At 40.5% G+C, this 18,337-nt stretch overlaps 1 protein-coding gene across 24 annotated transcripts in view; it reads right to left on the reverse strand.

The window, feature by feature from the left end:
* Positions 1-1,298: 1,298 nt before the first annotated feature.
* Positions 1,299-18,337, reverse strand: part of ASNS (asparagine synthetase (glutamine-hydrolyzing)) — a 145,687-nt gene continuing 128,648 nt past the window's right edge. For 15 of the 24 annotated variants that reach the window (XM_072764357.1, XM_072764371.1, XM_072764370.1 and 12 more), the window contains 13 exons: positions 17,338-17,858; positions 14,638-14,673; positions 13,570-13,841; positions 8,952-9,189; positions 7,720-7,905; positions 7,362-7,463; positions 6,792-6,919; positions 5,591-5,717; positions 4,403-4,509; positions 3,605-3,705; positions 2,433-2,514; positions 2,190-2,345; positions 1,299-1,633 (listed from right to left, as the gene is read on the reverse strand). In XM_072764357.1, coding sequence (XP_072620458.1) covers positions 1,424-1,633; positions 2,190-2,345; positions 2,433-2,514; positions 3,605-3,705; positions 4,403-4,509; positions 5,591-5,717; positions 6,792-6,919; positions 7,362-7,463; positions 7,720-7,905; positions 8,952-9,189; positions 13,570-13,818 — 1,686 coding nt within the window. In that variant the 5' untranslated portion in view covers positions 13,819-13,841; positions 14,638-14,673; positions 17,338-17,858 and the 3' untranslated portion in view covers positions 1,299-1,423. The remainder of the gene's footprint in view (positions 1,634-2,189; positions 2,346-2,432; positions 2,515-3,604; positions 3,706-4,402; positions 4,510-5,590; positions 5,718-6,791; positions 6,920-7,361; positions 7,464-7,719; positions 7,906-8,951; positions 9,190-13,569; positions 13,842-14,637; positions 14,674-17,337; positions 17,859-18,337) is intronic. The other 9 variants (XM_072764379.1, XM_072764380.1, XM_072764374.1 and 6 more) reach the window with 2 other exon arrangements.

Below are 18,337 nucleotides of genomic sequence, written 5' to 3' on the forward strand. Positions count from 1 at the left end.
ACTGGGGCCTCAGGTGAAGACTCAGAGCAGGAGTAGGAACCATTTGGAAGTTTACTGACATACTTGGTGATTGATGTTGGCTGTTGACTGAGACCTCAGTGGGGGTAGGGGTGGTGGTGGTGAGGTCAGCCCTAACTCTTACATGTGGCCTCCCCTTGTGCCTGGGCTTCCTTACAACATGCATCGAGAGAAAGCATAAGCCAAATCACCTTTTGTGACCTAGCATTGGAAGGCACAGCCTCACTTCTACTGGATTCAGCTAGTCAAGGCAATCTTGAAATCCTGCCCAAACTCAAGAAGGGAAATAAACTCCAGTCCTATTCGCTTTTCCCATCAAGCATTCTTTTTTTTTTTTTTTTTTAAGGATTTTATTTATTTATTCATGAGAGACAGAGAGAGAGGTAAAGACACAGGCAGAGGGAGAAGCAGGTTCCCTGCGGGGAGCTGATGTAGGACTCAATCAAGACCTGAGCCAAAGGCAGATGTTAACCACTGAGCCACCCAGGCATACCCCCCCATCAAGCATTCTTATGTTGACCTGTGCACTACCACTTTGCTCTTCAAAAGTGCCTACTAACTGAATTCATCTTTATAACATATTTCAAAATGTTGTCCCTAAACAACCAATGAGCAAATAAATACGAATCTAATTCTTTTACTTTTCCCACTTAGATTTAGCATGCTTTTTCCTTTTTTCAGAAATGCTTGGTTTGTTTCTCTACAGCAGGGCTCTATAAGTTAGGGCCTACAGGCTAAATCCAGCCCACTGCCTGTTTTTATAAACTTTGACGAGAACACAGCCATCTCCACTCATATGCATGTTGTCTATGTCTGCTTTTACAGTCCAGTCATAGAGTTGAACAGTTCTGATGGAGGGCTGCAAAGCCTACAAGACTGATTGTCTCTTAAGAGTCTGCTGACCTCTGATCTAGCATAGCAGTTCTAAAAAAGCTGTTGGCTCAACAGAAAAAGGAGATAGAAATGGCTATTTCACAAAATAGAGCTGTCATGGACATCTACAATGGACCCAGCTGCCTGGCCAGCTGCTGGGGATAGAGAAAGGAAGAGGGGCAAGCTGGGAGAAGGCCACTAAGAGGAGGTGAGGACTAGAAGAGGGCCACGGTGGCACAAGACCCAAGTCTTCTGCAACAGCCAGAATGCCTGTGAGTGCCTGCAAATGTCTGATGGCTTCCCCCAGTCCTAAGCTCACTCTCTCTTATTGGAAAATAATAAAAGCTGCTCAGTTTCTAGTTACCCCTAATAAAGGGGCTATATGAATATAAACAATTACAGCAATGTTTCTCATTTGGGACTTTTATTTTTTTCATGCCCAATAAGCATACGTGGTTGGCATTCACGGCTCCCCTCCTACTCCCAAGCCCCCTACTCTTTATTGCCTTGTACTTGCTAGTGCAGAAGGCATCTAGGCTTTGGCAGCTGCCTTGTAATGGGCCAGAGTGCGGGCAGAAGGGTCAGTGGCATTGATCCACCTCGGCATCCAGTAATGGGTCAGCCAGTCAGCCCGGCCTGGGTAGTGGCGTTCAAAGATTTGACGGTAGTAATAGCCCTCTTTAGTTTTAGGAGTATTGAAGGGAAATTTCTGGGCTGCAGCGGCCATCATTGCATCGTCAACCTGGAAGAGCATAAAAGCAAAATGGTTTTTTAAAGGGCATAGAAACACTTGTATTTAATGTGGCTTCACAACAACAACAAAAGATAACCAAAAGGCATGATGTAAATTGCACAAGAGACCCTTTGAATCACCTTTCACTTAGAAAATGCTAAAATATCCTAATATACGCAGCTGCAGTGACTTTTAAGGAACATTTTTTGTGACTATCTGTAATACATGGTGGCTCTGAATGTAATACATGGTGGCTCTGAATTAAATGAATAATTCCTTTATTCAGGAATAAAACATTCCTGCCTGCCAGCAGGCACCCAGCAGGTCCCCAATAATGTGCTAAATGGAGGTCAGTGATGGTTAGTAAGTTGCCTCTTTTGCTCTTTCAATTCTAGATACTATTATATAATCCTTCATGCTATTGAAATCTTATGAAATTCTTATAAAAATATTGTTTACAGAGAATTTCTCCAACAGACACAAAACATTTAAACAAAATGGACAGCGACTACAACTCTGTGTCCACCATGCCCTATTCCCAAAAATATTTCTAAAGACATTATACCTGATGTTCAATATATTCCTGCAAGATCCTAAACCAGGAATTCTTAACTGAGGTTATTCCATCACTGAAAGCTTCTTTTGGCCGCCAGAGAATGTCTTTAGGTATCAGATTGGAGTCCTCAAATGTCTCTCTCAGGAGATGTTTTTCTATTCCATTCTGACATGAAAACAAAGGAGCGTCAGTAAAAGTTCCAAATATATTCAGTGTCAATGGACAGTTTTTATCTTGAATTGATTCACCTACCTTGGGAATTCTCATATCTGGTGGCAGGGACAAGTAATAGGAAGAAAATCGATGATCCAGGAAGGGGACTCTCAATTCAAGGCTTAAAGGGGAAAAGAAAATCTAAATCAAAATGAGTATTTCGTGCCTGTCCATTTAGATTTTCCTTGAAAGTTTCTTAGCATTCAACCAGTCTCTAAATAATGTTAAGACAATAAAGTCATTTTTTGCAGTCCTCCTGATTGTGCTACACTACTGCAAGAATACCAAAAAATCTTCATTTAAAACCATATTACCTTATCAGAGTGAGACCAACTGTTTGACAATACTTTACTTTCCCCTGTATAAACAATTAAATGCACATCTCAAAAAGTAGAAAGAGTAAGAATCATGAGAGACCTGATCATTGAGAATGTACTTTTCCTATGAAAATGAAAATCAAAATCTTTTCTCGGTGACACCATTTCTCATCCTATTAGAAACTGTAATAATTCAAAACTGTTTACTACTAAATGACTAATTTACATAAAATTCAGTAGTGTTTCATCAAAGGCCACAACATGTTTCCGAAATCCTGGTGACTCTGGTTAAAATGAATGGATGAGATGATAACCATGGATTCAGTTCATTCCCCACATCATAGTTCATTATTTTCCAATCTAAGTGTGATTTAGTAGAAGCAACTAAAACATTGAAAATCGGTTGTCTATCATGTACAGTAGAGTCTCATTCTCCAACATGACTGGCCAAAAAGTGACTTTAGGCAACCAGAAATGGTATCAGAGAAACCTGTTTTATAATCTAATCAACCTTCTTGGATCCTCACTGCCCTGTACCCACAGAGGGTCACCACAGAATCCAAGGGACATGGCAGGCACTCAACACTTATTTCATAGGGATGTATCATCTTTACTTCTCTTAAAAAGTCTTAAAAAGAGCTACAATCTGCCTTCTTTCTCCATTATTCTGATGGCAGCAGAGTGGGACTGTAGTAGTAGGTAGTCTAACCCTAAAGACCATCCCTTCCCTCTCCATCAGTGCTGCAACAGCACTAGGAATAAGAGGAGCTTCAATTTCACCAAAAAAAAATCATACTTTGCAACATATAACCAAATTAAAACAAAAAAATCAGCTGTTGAGCTTTTTGATTTTTGAGGCTATCTTTATAATTGCTTCTCAGACTACTGAGTCACCCGTGGGCAGCTGTAGTGCGATCTGCCCGGAGAACATCGAACAAGTAGAGTTCCTTCAGAAGCCTCTCACTCTCCTCCTCGGCTTTCTCAGGAGAAGGAGCCTGTGTTACAAACAAACAGGTGAAGTTACAAATACACCAATAACTTTGCTTTGTGCACACAGAACAATCTTTATTTCTTACTCTTTCCCACACTCCCACTGTAATGGCAGGTAAGACAAAAAAGCTACACAAGGTTTGGGGAAGGGCGTCCCTGCTTGGTAAAACAGGCCTCCCTTCACACCAATCAGTTCGTGTCAGGCAATAAAATGGGACACTGTGGGCAAAAACCACTCTGCCAGAGGATATCAAGACATATTAGAACCACGATTCTCATGTTTACCCAGTTCTCAAAAATGCAGATAATCTGACACCATCAAGACTTCTTTCTCCCCCAGAAGAAATATAAAACAGAGTACCTCGGTGGCTCAGTTGGTTAAGTGTCTGCATGCCTTCAGCTGAGATCATGATCCCAGGGACCTGGGACTAAGCCTTGCATCAGACTCCCTCCTCAGTGGGGAGTCTGCGTCACCCTCTACCCCTCCCCACTGCTCGTGCTCTTTCTTTCTCTCATGCTAACTCTCTTTCAAATAAATAAAATCTTAAAAATAAAAAATACAAATCAGACAGTATCTGGTTTCCTCACCTACATCACAAGACACTCAAGTGGTAGGGCTATCATGAAAAGACAGACAATAGCAAACAAATTGTTCACTTTTCCTAGACTACTGCCAATATCTCTCCATTTCAGAATGCTTACCTTGTGAAAATATATGTAACCCTGAGTCAGTTCATCTGAGCCTTCTCCAGAGAAGATCACCACGCTATCTGTGTTCTTCCGAATGTACTTGGAAACTAAGTACATACCTTAGAAGAGGGACAGAAATTGTTAATGTCAACATAACTCTCTACCAAAAATGCCTTTTGTTTGGCTTTTGGAAACTACTAAGTTTTACTTAGATTGAACTCTGTATTAATGAAGTAGTCTCCAAAATAATGACCTTTTGTCTATAAGCCATTTTAATATACCTAATCCAGAAGTTGTACTGTTATAATGAAATAGCCCAAAATCATTCCAGAATTTCCTATACAGATTTTAATGCTTTTAGATCAAGAATGTCCATCTTAAAACTCTGTTAACCTGAACAATGACAAATACCTTAAAAAGAAAAATCTATAGCTTTCATACCAGTATCACTCTACAAAAATAATAGGAATGGGGAATTTAGATAGTTTAGTTTCAATTTTTTTCCTAACACTCCCCATGCACCAAATTTCACAACAGAGTGGTTGTGAGAGTTTTGTTGTTGAGCCTTGTGATCACTTGGCTGACTGAAAGCTGTGGCTCACTGCCACTGCCCAGCCTCAGGAGACAGTAGCCTCCACATGGTGCTGGCCTGGTGAAAGGATCCAAATTCAAAGTTGAAGTATGGTTTCTACTGAAAGGGTGTTGCTTTCACACCATCACAAAGTCAAACATTGTTTAAGTGGAACCATGGTTAAGTGAAGGATCATCTGTAGTGATACCATAAGTGTGGAAGTGTATGTATTTATTCCTGTCCAAAAGAGATTGGGGGAATTCTTTTTTTTTTTTTTTTTTTTAATTTTTATTTATTTATGATAGTCACACAGAGAGAGAGAGAGAGAGGCAGAGATACAGGCAGAGGGAGAAGCAGGCTCCATGCACCGGGAGCCTGACGTGGGATTCGATCCCGGGTCTCCAGGATCACGCCCTGGGCCAAAGGCAGGCGCCAAACCGCTGCGCCACCCAGGGATCCCGAGATTGGGGGAATTCTTAAATGGTCTTGTCTTAAAATACTGCTGACCTAGGAATTTCATTTGCATTCATTCTCAAGTATTGTTTTTCAAACTGTTGTCTGAAATAATCTTTTAACCCTTATTATTTTTTCAGTATTAAAAATCTTTCTGTTATCCGAAAATACCTTACCTACTGAAGCACGAACTGTTGTAATATCATAAGTTTCCAAGGAAAATATGACTTCATCCAGGACCTGAATGCCTTCCTCAGAATTAAAGAGGACTTCATGGTGTTCACTCCCAATATGATTTGCCACCTGATTATTTAAGAAACGTCCATACACTTGTTATTTAAAGAAAAGAACTGCTCTTGAGAAGGAAACATGACAGTAGTTCACAGAGCATTATAAGTTAAAAGGAGTGAAAAATAAACCAGGCAAAATAGGGGAAATGATTCTCCAGGCCACCATATACACAGCTCCCTGGTCAGATTTTCTGGCCTCCCTCAGTCTCTGCCCTGACTCAACTAAGAGGTAGACAGCCCATCAGCTCCTTCTACTCCAAGACTTCAACCTAACCATCTATAGTGTGCCCCCTACACCTAAGTTACCTACCTCCTCTCTCTCTAGTCCAATGGGACCCCACTCTAACCATGGCCCCCTATTGGCCCTCCAGCAATGTTTTACATTACATTCAGGATAATATTCCTAAAGGAAATGCCACCACCACCACCCTTTTTTCTTTGGCTATTTTGAATTCTATCAGTATTGATAATTTACTTTGAGACTGCACCCTAGCTCTTTCTCATCCATTCTACATAAGTTCTTCTAGAGTAGGAATAAGGTCTCCTGAACACTGAATATATATTATATGTATAAGGTCCCTCCCCACCCCATAATCCTAACACACAGTATTTTATTAAAAACAGAAAAAATAAATAGCTAATGTTTACAAAGTACTTACTACATGCTATGTTCTATCCTATGTTCTTTATATGAATTCTATCATTTTTACCACAAAACTATTCCATAGTAGATACTATTATTCCCATTACATATATGAGGAATTACATGGCAGAGGTAGGATTTGAAACCAACAGTCAGGCTTCAAAGTGTGCAGTCATAACCACTATACCACATCTTTATGTTCAAAAAGAATTATTATCATGGGATTTTTAGGATTGCACGAGCCTTCGTAGAAGTACCCAAAGGAGTGTGTACAACACAGTTGATACTCAACAGGTATTTCATTCCATTTTAATATCCTTAATTTAAACTAATTACCTGAGTCAGTATAGGAGCATAAATGAGCATAGAATTATTAATTATTGGCTTGATTTTTATTCTAACAGGTATGTCTTAACTAAATAATGGGGAGAGACAGTGTCTTACCTTTCTAGCTGCTAATAAATCAGTACTGTCTTCCATGCCAATTGCAAATGTCTGGAGAGGGTACTGAACATGGGCCTCTTTTAGTTGCTTTAAGAGGGTGGCAGCAACCAGACTGGAATCTAAGCCCCCTGTGAGTAAGACCGGAAGTACACGGGTTATGTGCCTTGCATAAGGGAGGAACAGGTGGGATTTATAATCCTGTTAGGCTCCAGGTTTAGAGTTTTACCACTTAAAAATCCCCAAGTTTTATAAACTAAAAATTAACTTTAATAAAAGAAAATTCTAACATATATTACCTGAGATAATGGTTATAGTATTTGAATTGGTTAAAAAAATCACTACACATGCTTCTAAAGAATGTATATTAGCTCGCTCATCGCAGTGATTATAACAGAACCTGACATTGCTATATAACTATGAATATTAAATGCAGCTTACAGAAATCATTTTCAATCTACAATGGAGGGAAGATTAAATCATAAATATTTTATAGTCAAAACCTCAGGGATAGCTATAAATCATTTAGTTAAATATGCATTAGATATAATTAGGCTTTTTAACAGCCTTTACCTGATAAAAGGCAGCCAATCCTTCTGTCTGTCATCAAGCGTTTCTTAATGGCATTGTCAAAAAGGATCCGGAGGTTGTTCTTCACAGTTTCTATCTCAAAACCTATAAACACATAAAATAAACAGTTCCAGAAAATCTTGGTCTGAATTATTTACTGAAACGTGGTACACAATCATCTGTATCTATCATGATGACATGTGCTCAACCGTGGAATTTGCCAAATCCCAATGCACCACCTCCAAATTAAATAGGAAATAGCTCTTCAGACTCAAACCATTCCAGTGACATGATAGTATCATTTTCTTTTTTCCTTTTGGCGGAGACAGGTAGGGACTAGGCGAGTGGAAGTATCTACTACCTGGAAACAGTTTCTCCACATTGTCGTATAGGGCGTGCAGAGGTTCATCTCTACAGTGATGATATTTGACCATTTCCACGGATGCAACTTTGCCATTTGGCTTTAAATCCAAAACTTCATAATGTCCTGGGAGAAAAGGCTCCACTTTTAGAAAAGGAGTTGTGGAATGCTTCAAGTTAACAAGACCTACGAATTCAAGAAGATAATTTTACTAAAGATACAATGCACAATAACTTTCAGTTACTTATTATCCCCTAAATTCCTGTTTATTTTCCCTTTTTAATATAAACATATGTCGATTAGATCAGCAAAATGTGGAAAAATTAACCCAAATACTACTATCTACTTACTAGAGAGGGCACAGTAGTAGAGATATACAGCAAGGCTGCACTGATTTCTAGTAATTCAAATAGGAAAATCTCCAATGTTCAATATCTTCTCCCTAGCTGAAATTTCAAATCAAGAGAATCTATTTTCTATAATAAGTTAAATATAAAAAGATACATTAAACAGAGAGATCGACTTGAAATTAGTGATTTTATGATATCCTGGGAGTCATTTCTTTGACTGAGGTATTTTACGAAATAGCCATGGTTTCTAGACCTTTGATAGGCAAAATGATCCACTAAGAGATCGACTTTACTTTAAAGTTGGATATTAAGAAGTCAGGCATCTACCTCTTAGTTATTACATACTCTGTAATGTTAACAGTATAATCTAAAGTTCCTCAATGAGTTTTCACAGGGAGTAACCAACCTGACACCACCATAATCTTTGATACAAAATCAATGTTATATTATAAATAGGAATAGCCTATCTAAATGCTCATTATGATTTACTATGTGAATTTGTCAGCCTAGTAATCTGTCTTATTGAATTCAAAAACCAGATTGGACTCAGATCCCATCACTAGCTAGCAGACCTCAACAAAGCCATATAACTTCTTTGGGGGATGAAGAGTAATTTAAAAGTTTTAACTAGGCAATACCATGAATGGATTAGTTTTTGATATATTATTCTAAAAGCACTGAGACTATGTTAGCAAACCAAACTTCAATTAAAAAATAATAAAAAATTAAATAAAATTAAAAAAATAAATTAAAAATAAAAGCACTAAGAAACAGTCATTTGAAAACTTTTGGAGTGTCCATTATGATATTCAGAAATATAATCTAGAGAAAAACACAAAACCAGAGCAATAATGAAAACCCACAGATAAATTCTATCATTACCTTTAGCTTCTGAACACACAGCCAAAAATCCATCTTCTGTCATGGCTTTAAACAAAGGCCTGACTCCATAAGTATCTCTGCCCAGGAACACTTTCTTATTGGCAGTATCCAGCAAAATAAATGCAAATACCCCATCCAACATACAAACTGTTTGTTCAATTCCTCCTTTGTTGTATAGATGAAGGATTATCTCACCATCCACTTTGGTCTGGTATTCAAATTCAAAATGGTGTTGCATCTTATAAAAGTAATAAGAAAATAAACATGTTAAAATCTGTGTGCATTCACTAATAATTTTTCATTCCAAGTTGGTTCAATACTTCCGTGTTCTATAAGCATGCACTTTAGTGGAATTACAGCATTATCAAGATATAATTTGTTTGAGGTCACAATTCTGCAAATTCTTTATAACATAGAGCTAAGTCCATGAAAATTTTTGTTGCATTTTCATAAATGCAGTGTATCAAAACAATGCTGTGTGGACAGATAGAAATGCATATTACATATGTGCTATGTCTGTAATACACATATATTTACAGCTGTACGTGAGGCAAATAGGATGTCCCCTTGCCATGACACTAAAAATGTGCTGCCACGACTGTAGTATTTTGGCTTGGGAATATAATATCAGCTAAGGTTTTTCCAGTTCAGTCTCAAAGACCTGCCTGCAAAAATAGAAAGCAAAAGGACAAATATAGTTGGTTCTGGTCCCTGACAAGTAGATGATTCCATCACAACAATAAAGACATGGTGCAAACAAAGCTGCTGGTCCCCAGGGAATGACCGTTAATATTCAGTTTTTGTACCACTGCAGTGGCATTAAAGCTACTACTTCTCACTGAGGGACAAAATGACAGGGAGGCTTTAGTAGCTCACACACCCCCAAGGCACAGCAAAGTGACGGTCCTGACCACTGAGTGCAGAGGGTTTGATTACATTACACCTGGACTCTGTGGCTCTCCAACACCACTGGCAAAAAGACGGTGAAAAGTCCTCAGAGTTCCTCTTTCTGCGAACTTACTCATATTTTAGCTGACAATGGAGAGAAAGTTCATATAAACAAAATGAGGTGGAAATCCTGGATAAGTTTAAACATTAAAATAAGTTTCTAAAATTCAAAAAGAAAATCTATGTTTGTATACATATGACCTATAATCATGCTTCACAATCATGTTCACTCTACGATTTGTGAAACTTCCGTCTATGAGCATTCAGAATGACCCAAAACACGGGTTTTGGCTGCCTCCAGTGACTACAAAGCCAGTTCCGGTTCACCTCCCCCTACTCTGAGAGACCATCTGGGAAGATCCTGTCACTAGCAGGTGGGTTTGGAAGCAGTCTTCTGCTGACCCTTCTGGGCTTAGGCATTGGAAAGATGAATATACCACAAAGCATTCAATGATTTCGGTAAGCCACGGCCTCCCCAATCTATCCTCCATTGCCACCATGTCAGCACTGCTCTTTAGCTAAAGCTAGCAGGTAATTTATTGGTTAATGATTCCCATGTACCACTATTCACCCTCCTGAAACCACATGGGTAAAAGCTACACTGGGATAAAAGCCCCTGTCTCTTGCCCTCATCCAGAAATCACACTGCCATTTGACCTGCTGGTTGTAAGCGCCTAATGCTCCCTGCAGAGACTCTTCTCTGCCCCAGACTCTACTCAAATTTCTCCTCTCTTTCATACCTCCAGCTATATTTTTTTTAGCAGGAATACATTTTCTTTTCTGTAAAAAAAAAAAAAAAAAAGAGGGGCTTTGAAGTTTATGTTGCAGCATACTTTATATACACCTAAAATGGCCATCCACCTGGACAAATTTCTGGGTGCTCACACTGCATAAGCTTAGATGATTGGTAGAAACAATGGAATGGGGATCCCTGGGTGGCGCAGCGGTTTGGCGCCTGCCTTTGGCCCAGGGCGCGATCCTGGAGACCTGGGATCGAATCCCACGTCAGGCTCCTGGTGCATGGAGCCTGCTTCTCCCTCTGCCTGTGTCTCTGCCTCTCTCTCTCTCTCTCTCTCTCTGACTATCATAAATAAAAAAAAAAAAAAAAAAAAAGAAACAATGGAATGTCTATGCTTTTGAAAATATATTTTTTTAAAAAATATATTTGACTGATTTAGAATAAAAACACTTTTGAAACATCATTTTCTAATTTTTCAATAAAAAACATAAAAGCAGCAAAGTTGTTCAAGTAAAACAAGGTATTTCCTATATCTTTTCAGGTGAAAATCAGGTTAAAATTGCCATAATGCAATCCAGCATTCTTGTGTATATGGTATTAACTTGGAAGGAAGTAGGAAAGTAGTCTTAACTATTTCCTTCCTGTACTCTCACTAGTGTGAAACTCCATTCTTAACTTTTCCTGTTCGCCATTTTATCTCTAAGCACCTAGAAAGAGGATGCCTGTGTATAATACACCCTTAATAAATGTATGAAAGGAATCTGAATAACTATAAAAACTTCTCAAATGAGAAGCCTATGATTCAGAGTATTCCTATAAGCATATAACAAACAACATCAAAAGCTATCACCCAGAGAAAAATGTCCAAAGGGTAACTAGAATGTAAATTCTTACCTGGGAATGATAGACCTAACATATCAAGACTCAAAAAGTTTCAAGAAACAACTAACTGTATGAAGTATGAATGCTATCTGGATTCAAACAAAACAGCTATAAAAATATCCTTGGTGGGGATGCCTGGGTGGTTCAGTGGGTTAAAGCATCCCAACTCTTGATTTTGGCTCAGGTCATGATCTCGGGGTCTTGAGATCAAGCCCCATGTGGGGTTCTGCACTGGGCATGGAGGCTGCTTAAGAGTCTGTCTTTCCAGGACACCTGGGTGGCTCAGTGGTTGAGCATCTGCCTTTGGCTCAGGCCGTGATCCTGGGTCTGGGATCGAGTCCCACATCGGGCTCCCTGTGGGGAGCCTGCTTCTCCCTCTGCCTATGTCTCTGCCTCTCTCTGTGTGTCTCTCAGGAATGTATAAATAAAATCTTTAAAAAAAAAAAAAAAGATTTTCTCTTTCCCTTTGCCTCTGCCCACATCTTCCTACTGCCCAAAAAATAAAAAGTTATTCTTGGCACACTTGCAGAAATTTAATATGAACTGAATATTAAATAGTACTATTGATTCTTAGCTTTAATAGTATTGGTGTTAGGTAGAGGAATGCCCTAATTTTTAAGAGGAAGTGCTTATATATTTAGGAATAAAGTGTCACATCTATAGTATACTCTAAAATGATTCAGCCAAAAAAATAAAATCAATGCCTAGATATATATACAGAAAGAGACAAACAGCAGATATGGTAAAACATTAACAGTTATACAATCTAGGTTCTCATTCTGTTCTTTTTTACATGTTTGAAATTTTCAAAATTAAAATCTGGGGAGGACGGTGGCAAACAAAAGATTACTTGGAAATTTTAGATTAAAAAAAAATTTTTTTAAGATTTTATTTATTCATGAGAGAGACACACAGAGAGAGAGAGAGAGAGAGAGAGAGAGGCAGAGACACAGGCAGAGGGAGCAGGCTCCATGCAGGGAGCCTGACGTGGGACTCGATCCCTGGTCTCCAGGATCATGCCCTGGGCTGAAGGTGCTAACAGCTGAGCCACCCGGGCTGCCCCTAGATTAAAAGATTTATGAAACACTAGCTAAACAATTCCATATTGGAAGGTTCTTACCCAATTTGGCTTCCTGAGGTCAGAATTTCCACTCCCTCACCACTCTCATCCTGAGTAAGCTTTCACCAGATTAGGAAGCTGTTCCAATTTTAATACTGCTAAAAAATCACTTCTTGCACTCTGTTGCATCTGGCTACCCTTCTGGCATGTGACTCTATGTAAGTGCAGTATGTAGAGCAATAAATATCATAAGGGCAGGATTATATAAAACCTACAAGTATGATTACCTCCAAACTATTAAACTCTATACCTACCCTAAAATTCTCCCATCTTACTACTCTTAGAATGATAGTCCAACTCCTTACCAAGTCCTTCTTGATTGAGTCCTGCTGATCCTCCCAACCCCACCTTCCCACCTACTCCCCTTGTCATAATCCCAGGGCTGCTTCCTGCCACAGGCTTCTACACATGCTATTCCCTTTGCATGAAAAGTTCTTTCCAGCGCTGATAGTTGATCACGGTCCATTAGGTATTGGTTCAAAAGTGTCCCTTCCTCTGATCAGGCCTTCTCTGATCATGCTTATTGACACTGAATCTCCCACATCATCCATGTTTTCAGAACATTTATCATATGTAAAAGGAATTTTTTTTTGTCTTTGATTTTAAATGGAATAAACAAGCTCCATCAGACCTACCTCTCATACTTACTATTATATCCCTAGCACCAAACATAGATTCTAATTAATAATCAAATTCATAAAAGGAAAAAAAATTCTGTTAAAGAATTACAATCCTCAATTTTGCTTTTTTTTTTTGTGACCAGCTCATTTGACCTCTTTGTGCATAAGTGCATAGTCTTTATAACTGCAGCAAATGAGGTAATGAACATGGAAACTGAAAAGTAGAAAGCTTTATACAAAATATTTAAAAATTATAACCAACTAGCTCTGAGGTTTAATCACATCCAGATACCTTCTGGTTTTATTTACCTTCTTGTGGTTGTAGATTTCACCGTTGTAACAGAGCCACAAATAAGGATATTTCTTTACTCGAATTGGCTGCATTCCAAACAGCTGGTCAACCACTGCCAACCGATGAAATCCAAAGCAGCAGTTGGTGTATCCATTGACATTCTCAAAACGAAATGCATCTGGACCCCTGTGTGCAATCTTCATAGCACTCAGGCACTGCACAGAAAGGCAGTCATCACTGCCAAAGAGGGCCCAAATCCCACACATGGTGCAATGGAGTTACGGGCTTTCTATGAAGAGAAGAACAGGCCAGCTAAATATTCAATATCCATTCCAAATCTGTATTAAATCTTAATTCCAAAAACTGGCATACACCACTTCAAAGGCTGAAACTTAAACTATCTCGTCTACAGCAATTTTCCATTAGGCTGCCAAGCACACAGGAGTTGAGAATGATTTAATTTATGTATAAGCAGGGCACCTGGGTGGATCAGTGGGTTAAGCATCTGCCTTGAACTCAGGCCATGATCCCAGGTCCTGGGATGGAGCCTTGAGTGGGGCTCCCTGCTCAATGGGAGTTTGCTTTCCCCTCTCACATTGCCCCTCCCCGCCATTCATGCATACACACTCTCTCTTTCAAATAAATAAACAAATAAAATATCTAAAAAATAATAATAATTTACATATAAGTATTCAGAAAAAATGCATGACCTTTACATCTGGCCAGCTGTAGCAGTATGGCACCCTGTCAAAGCCTGCATATCTCTCACCTTGAGACTTGGTAGGCTAGAGTGCAGAGCAGAGGGAATCATGCCACATTCTAGGTTTACTTTTAAGATAAAGATACATGTCCAGGCTGGCTCAAATCTAGTGAGATTCCCCATCCCACTCTCTACATCCCAGAATCTCAGAGGCCCTCAAAAATCCAAGAGACTCAAAGTACTACCACAGTTCCCTCTGAGGTCTCTTTGACAATTAAATGTCCTGTCTTTACCTGTATGGAGGGTAAAAAAGATCATACATACTTGCTCAAGTGTGATATTAAGATATACAGCTAGTACAAGCATTTCACAACTTCTGGCTTACCTCTAAGTGATCTATTCAAACGTGATGAAAGAAATTCTAAAGAGAAAAAAGAAAGGCATGTTATCTAGGATCAGATAACCTGGCTGTATAACAAAAAAAAAAAAAAAAATTAGGTTGATAGAGATTCATAATGTTCATCATCAAAATGTTCCAAAAGACAAAAATATTGGAGAATATTTTTGTCTCAAGGTTGCCTTGGTTCATAAGAAAGCAAAGTAAAGTGGCACATAAACAGCAACATCATCTCTGGAAAACAACTTGGCCATCCCTATAGGCTAAAAAGCAAACAATTCCTACAAATGTTACCTTGCAATTTCATATTCTCAACTGTGAAGTAAAGGGTTGATTTATCTGGATGCTGCCAGCCAGTTATTTTACCAAAATATCTCAAACTTAGAAACTATTTGGGAATTTTTAATTCAAAATTGCAGCCAATGCCTAATTTGAGACAAAATTATCAAGAAAATTTATACATTTAAGTTACACCAGTCAGTTTGGACAACCCTCTGAGGGTGTTTGTATCTAAGTGAACCAAAGCTTGTTTAGCCTTTTAACAAGACCATATCAAACTGATGAAAAGTAGGGACTCAAACAACTTGGACATGAAGTGGCACATGTCCTATGTAGTCCCTTCCATGCACTTGGCCAAATAGCTTCTTTTTTTTTTTTTTTTAAAGATTTATTTATTTACTTATTCATGATAGACATAGAGAGAGACGCAGAGACAGGCAGAGGGAGAAGCAGGCTCCATGCCAGGAGCCTGATGTGGGACTCAGGATCACGCCCTGGGCTAAAGGCAGGCGCCAAACCGCTGAGCCACCCAGGGATCCCCTGGCCAAATAGCTTCTAATGGGATTTTTGAGATTTAGGGGAAATTCACTTAGATTGAAATGATATGACTACTGATAAGCCAGGTTTCACTCTATACCAGTTAAAAATGGACTGAGACAGTGCTTTGAAAATCACAAGAGGGGGACGCCTGAGTGGCTCAGTGGTTGAGCGTCTGCCTTCAGCTCAGGGTGTGATCCTGGGATGAGGGATCAAGTCCCACATCAGGCCCCTTATAGGGAGCTTGCTTCTTCCTCTGCCTGTGTCTCTGCCTCTGTGTCTCTCATGAATAAATTTTAAAAAAAAAATCTAAGAAAAAAAAAAAAGAAAAAAATCACAAGAGGTCATTACTGAATCATTTACCCGTCTTCCTAATGCAGCTTAGTGAATCCCACTATTAAGTCTACTATAAGGAACACACATTAAGCACTAAATTAGAGGAGCAAGAAGGGGAACACACATTAATTAGGAAGCACACTTCCTTCTGCAGCAGGAAAAAGCAAATTAAAACTATTACCTATTTTTGTTGGAATCTTACTTGCAAAGGTCCTACTTGCATGCTTTTTCCTTCTGCTATTACCTGTTCCCAGGAATTTTCTGTATTTCCTCATAAACTTCTAGAACAGTGCTGTCCAGTAGAAACGTGAGCTACATATGGCATTTTAAAAACACCAGTAGCCCCATTAAAAAGGTAAATAGAAACAGGGAAGATAACTTGAAATATGTTAACACAATATACCAAAAATAGTATTTCAATAGGTAATCAGTATAAAAAATTATCAAGATACATTGCCTTTCTCTATTAAATCGTCAACATCTGGTGTGTCTTACACTTACACCACACTTCAATTTGAAGGAGTCAGCATTTCAAGCGCTCAGTAGTTAGTTACATGTGGGCTGAATCGGACACTGCTGCTTTGGTGCATTTGATTTCGATGCTGCTTATCAACTACCTCACCATATTGTTTTATTTTTGCAATAAGATATCAGCAACCAACTCCTGGACAGGCTCAAGACTTAATTTATTTTTTGTTTTTTTTTTAAATCTTACAGCAATCTGATTGATCAATGAGAAAAGGGTCATGAGTGCTTTTAAATGGTTAGTCAAGGCACCCAGGGCAATGGCCTATGAAGAAATGATATAGGCCAAGGGCCCAGAAGAAAACGGTCCTTTTATTCAAAAGAGTAACATTAATCTGAAACTACCCTACAGAATAGATAATGGATATCTATTGAGAAAGGCAAGTTAGTTCTTTTGCTTTTTTCCATGCCACTCCGCCTGTCGCCCTGACAGATCTCTTCTGGGTGAGGTTTGCTCAAGTCACTTGTTGAGTCCTGCAGTCTGGTGGGGTGGGGAGAGGGAGGGGAGGAAACGGGTGGGGCGAGCCGGAGGTGAGGGGCAAGTACAGACCCTTAGGCTTTGACAGACAGCCCGGGGATCAGGGGATCAGGACCCGACGGCTGCGCCGCCCGAAACTCCGACTGCACCGCAGCCACGTGCAGCCGCTGGCCGCTTCCCCGGACTGCGAACATCTCCGCAGGCTTCGATGCAACATAATTACAGACTGCAAGATGGACCGGGGCCCGAGCGGGCCGCAGCCCGGCCTCACCCTCTGCCTTTCCCTGGATCGCCTCCTCGCAGGGCCAGGAGCAAGGTCTTCGCTCCCCCGCCCGGCTCCCAGGTGCGCCACAATCGGCCCCGCCCCCTGGAGCGGCAGCAGCCGCAGCGCGGGCAGGCGGCGGCCGCCTCTGGCCGGGGGCGCGCAGGCCGGCAGCAGCGCCTCGGCCGCCTCCTCGGCCTCCCGCCCCCTCCCCGGGCCGGCCCGGGCCACGCCGGGAGGGCGCTGCGCTGGGCGGCCGGGCCTGGCTTACCTGGGCTCCGGCGGATGGGTCGGCGGGGAGGCGCCAGGTAGGGGCTGCAGACTGCGGGCGGGGCGGCGGGCCTCCTCGGCTTTATCCCGGCCTCGCTCCTGTAATGCTTGCGGGAAGTTTCATCATGTCTGTGAGCGCCAACCAGCGCGCAGGGGCGTGGCCCACAATGCCAGACCTTGGCAGGGCGGAGCAGGAGCGGGGAGCAAGGAGGGACGGCTCGGTTCCAGCTCCTTAAAGTGTTAGCGCACCTGCTGAAGGAGAGCCTCAGAGGTCCAGCCAGGTGCCCCACTGACACCTAGGGTGACCTTACCTGCTCTTCTGGCAATTAGGAGGTCTTCTGCCCTTGGCTTGTTCTTTGGGAAATCATCGCCAAATTGATCAGTGTCCCCTTCGCAGCAGATCTCCCTCATATCCTTAATTGCAAAGTTTGTAGGTGTACAGGTATCCACTGCTTTTCTAAAGTTCACGCTGTGCCCCTTTGCTCTAACAAAAAGGACCGCATTGGTACCTGTTTTTGCTACCTGAAAGAAATCAGAAGAGGATTTTTGCTTTTAGGGGGGAAAGGCGAGAAATGAAAATAGCGTTCAGTATTTATTTGGCAGCCAGCCAGAACAGAGGCAGCATGGATAGAGCAGCAAGAATGGCACTGCCAAGTTCCCTCCCCAGATCTGCACTCAGCATCAAGGTGCCCTAGCTTTGAACAATGTCTTAGAGCATCTGTGCTTTATCTCTATTTATATCGTGCATTCGTTAGCAGGATGTGTCCTAAGGTGTCAGAAAGGCCTAAGAGAGGTTATTTTGGGAATCTAAGAAAACCCATTTTCCATGTAAAGTAATGAATGGTAACTGCTTCTTCATTTTATGTCATTTCGGCCTACAAAATGTTTCATAGGAACACTCTACTTTGAGATAACAGGGAAACCTGTACTTTAGTTTCCCCTTGACTCCTAAGAGAGCATCTGATACATAGACCCGTATGTATACATACAGAAAGATCTGT

The sequence above is a fragment of the Vulpes vulpes genome, chromosome 7 (genome assembly GCF_048418805.1).
Source record: "Vulpes vulpes isolate BD-2025 chromosome 7, VulVul3, whole genome shotgun sequence".
Taxonomy (NCBI): Eukaryota; Metazoa; Chordata; class Mammalia; order Carnivora; family Canidae; genus Vulpes; species Vulpes vulpes.